Source organism: Aegilops tauschii, chromosome 7, assembly GCF_002575655.3.
Source record: "Aegilops tauschii subsp. strangulata cultivar AL8/78 chromosome 7, Aet v6.0, whole genome shotgun sequence".
Taxonomy (NCBI): domain Eukaryota; kingdom Viridiplantae; phylum Streptophyta; class Magnoliopsida; order Poales; family Poaceae; genus Aegilops; species Aegilops tauschii.
Window position 1 is genome coordinate 118,455,271 of NC_053041.3, and position 1,992 is coordinate 118,457,262.

A 1,992-nucleotide genomic window follows, 5' to 3' on the forward strand; every position below is an offset into this window, starting at 1 on the left:
CTCCAACACGCGGGAGGACTCCAACAGGCGGGACGAGCCCCGTCCCAATTATTTAGGACGGGCATGCGCGAGGTCGCTTCGTCCTCACTGCCACGACTCTCCAAAAACGCGCGCCATTGGCGCCTCCTCCTCTGCGTTGCCCACTCTCCCAACAATCTGGCTTCTGGAACGGTGAGTTCTCCTTCCTGTCAATTCTATTAGTAGTTCTCTAGTAGCAGCACATACGATGGCCTTCTTTTTGTCAATTTCTTGTTCTCCTGCTCCTTTATTTTGTGCGCACAGATTCAACTGCCTTCAACATGTAGTCCGTTGCCTTATGAGAATTTTGCACACAGATTCATCTGCATGCAACATCTAGTCCGATGTCTTGTCAATTTATTGTGTTTCTCCTGCTTCTTTAGTTTGTACACACAGATTCATCTGCATGGGCGATGAACAATTCATAGATACATGTTTATTCTTGATTGTTGATGCAGTTGTTTAGATAAATATTTCAAGAGCGTAAATTTTGATTGTTAACTCGCATATACTCCCTCTGCAAGGAAATATAACAACTTTTGGCTCACTACTTTAGTGATTTCTTTATAGAGGGAGTACATGTTTAGTTTAAATTGTTCATGCACTTGTTTACATAAACTTTCAATAGTACCAGAATTACTATACTATCTTTCATCTCGGCTTATTGTTATCATGTTATTGTCATGCTTCATGTCTTATACTGGTTTCATCAATTACAGTCCTTCGGAATGGCGTTCGAGAAAGATTATGCTGCTAGGGTAGATGGAATTACCGAAATTTTTGTGAAGTACACGAACATGGCTAGATGTGTTGAGTACTGCATTGGCAGATTCAAATACTGGCTGTGGAACCACGACCAGAAGATAGTTGCACTGGATGTGGAGTTCACCTAGCCTCGTGGTCTGACACAGAAGGCTGCCATGGTCCAGTTATGCGTTGGCATCTACGTCCTCGTGTACCACATAAGCGTTGCTGATGAGCACTGCGGCTTGCTTGCCGCCTTCCTGCTCGACGAGGAGTACACCTTTGTTGGGGTGGACATCAACAATGACGAGAAAAAACTCAAGCGTGTTGGTCTGGTGGTATGGAACTTTGTGGATATCCAGAATATGTGGAGAGTTCCTGATCCAGTGACGATTAAGCCAAAGTATTGCTTGGCTGACTATGCTGGTTCCATCATCCACCACAGCTACAACAAGATGAAGGATGCTATCACAGAAGATGACCACCATATATGGGCAGAAGCGCCCTTGCCCTTGAAGAACATCTATTATGCTTCCAGGGACGCGTATGCCACCTACGATGTATACAGCCAACTGGTGAACTTCCAAATGGGGTTCGAGAGTCTGCGCCAGCATCTCACCAAACCATCTAGGCGGTCGAGGAAGTTCGGAAGGAAGAATGAATCAAACTAAAATATTTCTTCTATTTATCTAGCTGATAGTCTGTAAACTTTATTATACAGCTAGTAAGTCATAAGTTCAAATTTCTTGCAAGTTGAATCATCCTTTATTCTAGCTGTCTTGCCTAATTTGATCCGCGTTCAAGAGATATTATACTTAAGACGTTTATTTTGTTTCGGTTTCGCTAGCTATGATACAGAATGCTATAGCCATTTTTACCAAAAGATTATTTCAGATTTATAATGAATATTGTTCTCAACTGGGTTTGAATAGAGAAATTTTATTTTTTAATTGCATAGAGAAAGTTCATATTTTTTAATCAAAAGAAGGGTCGCCCCCCTGATTTTCCATTAACAGAAACCACATGGTCTTTGAAGCCCATGATACAAACTACAGCTAGGAACTAAAGTAATCAACTAGCAGCACAAATCATACATGGTAGCAAACCCAGCCAGACTTAACATCAAGGTCCAAAAAATAAGACTACGGCAAAGGACAGAAAATATAGCTGAGAGATGCACATGCGACACCGCAGTACCCTGTGACTCCACACTTGTGATGAACTGTACAA

General features: G+C 42.1%; 1 protein-coding gene across 1 annotated transcript; it reads left to right on the forward strand.

Annotated features, from left to right (window-relative positions):
* The first annotated feature begins 938 nt into the window (after positions 1-938).
* Positions 939-1,433, forward strand: LOC141026907 (uncharacterized). Its single transcript, XM_073503785.1, has one exon. It carries the CDS (start codon positions 939-941, stop codon positions 1,431-1,433), a length of 495 nt encoding a protein of 164 aa, XP_073359886.1.
* Positions 1,434-1,992: the final 559 nt, after the last annotated feature.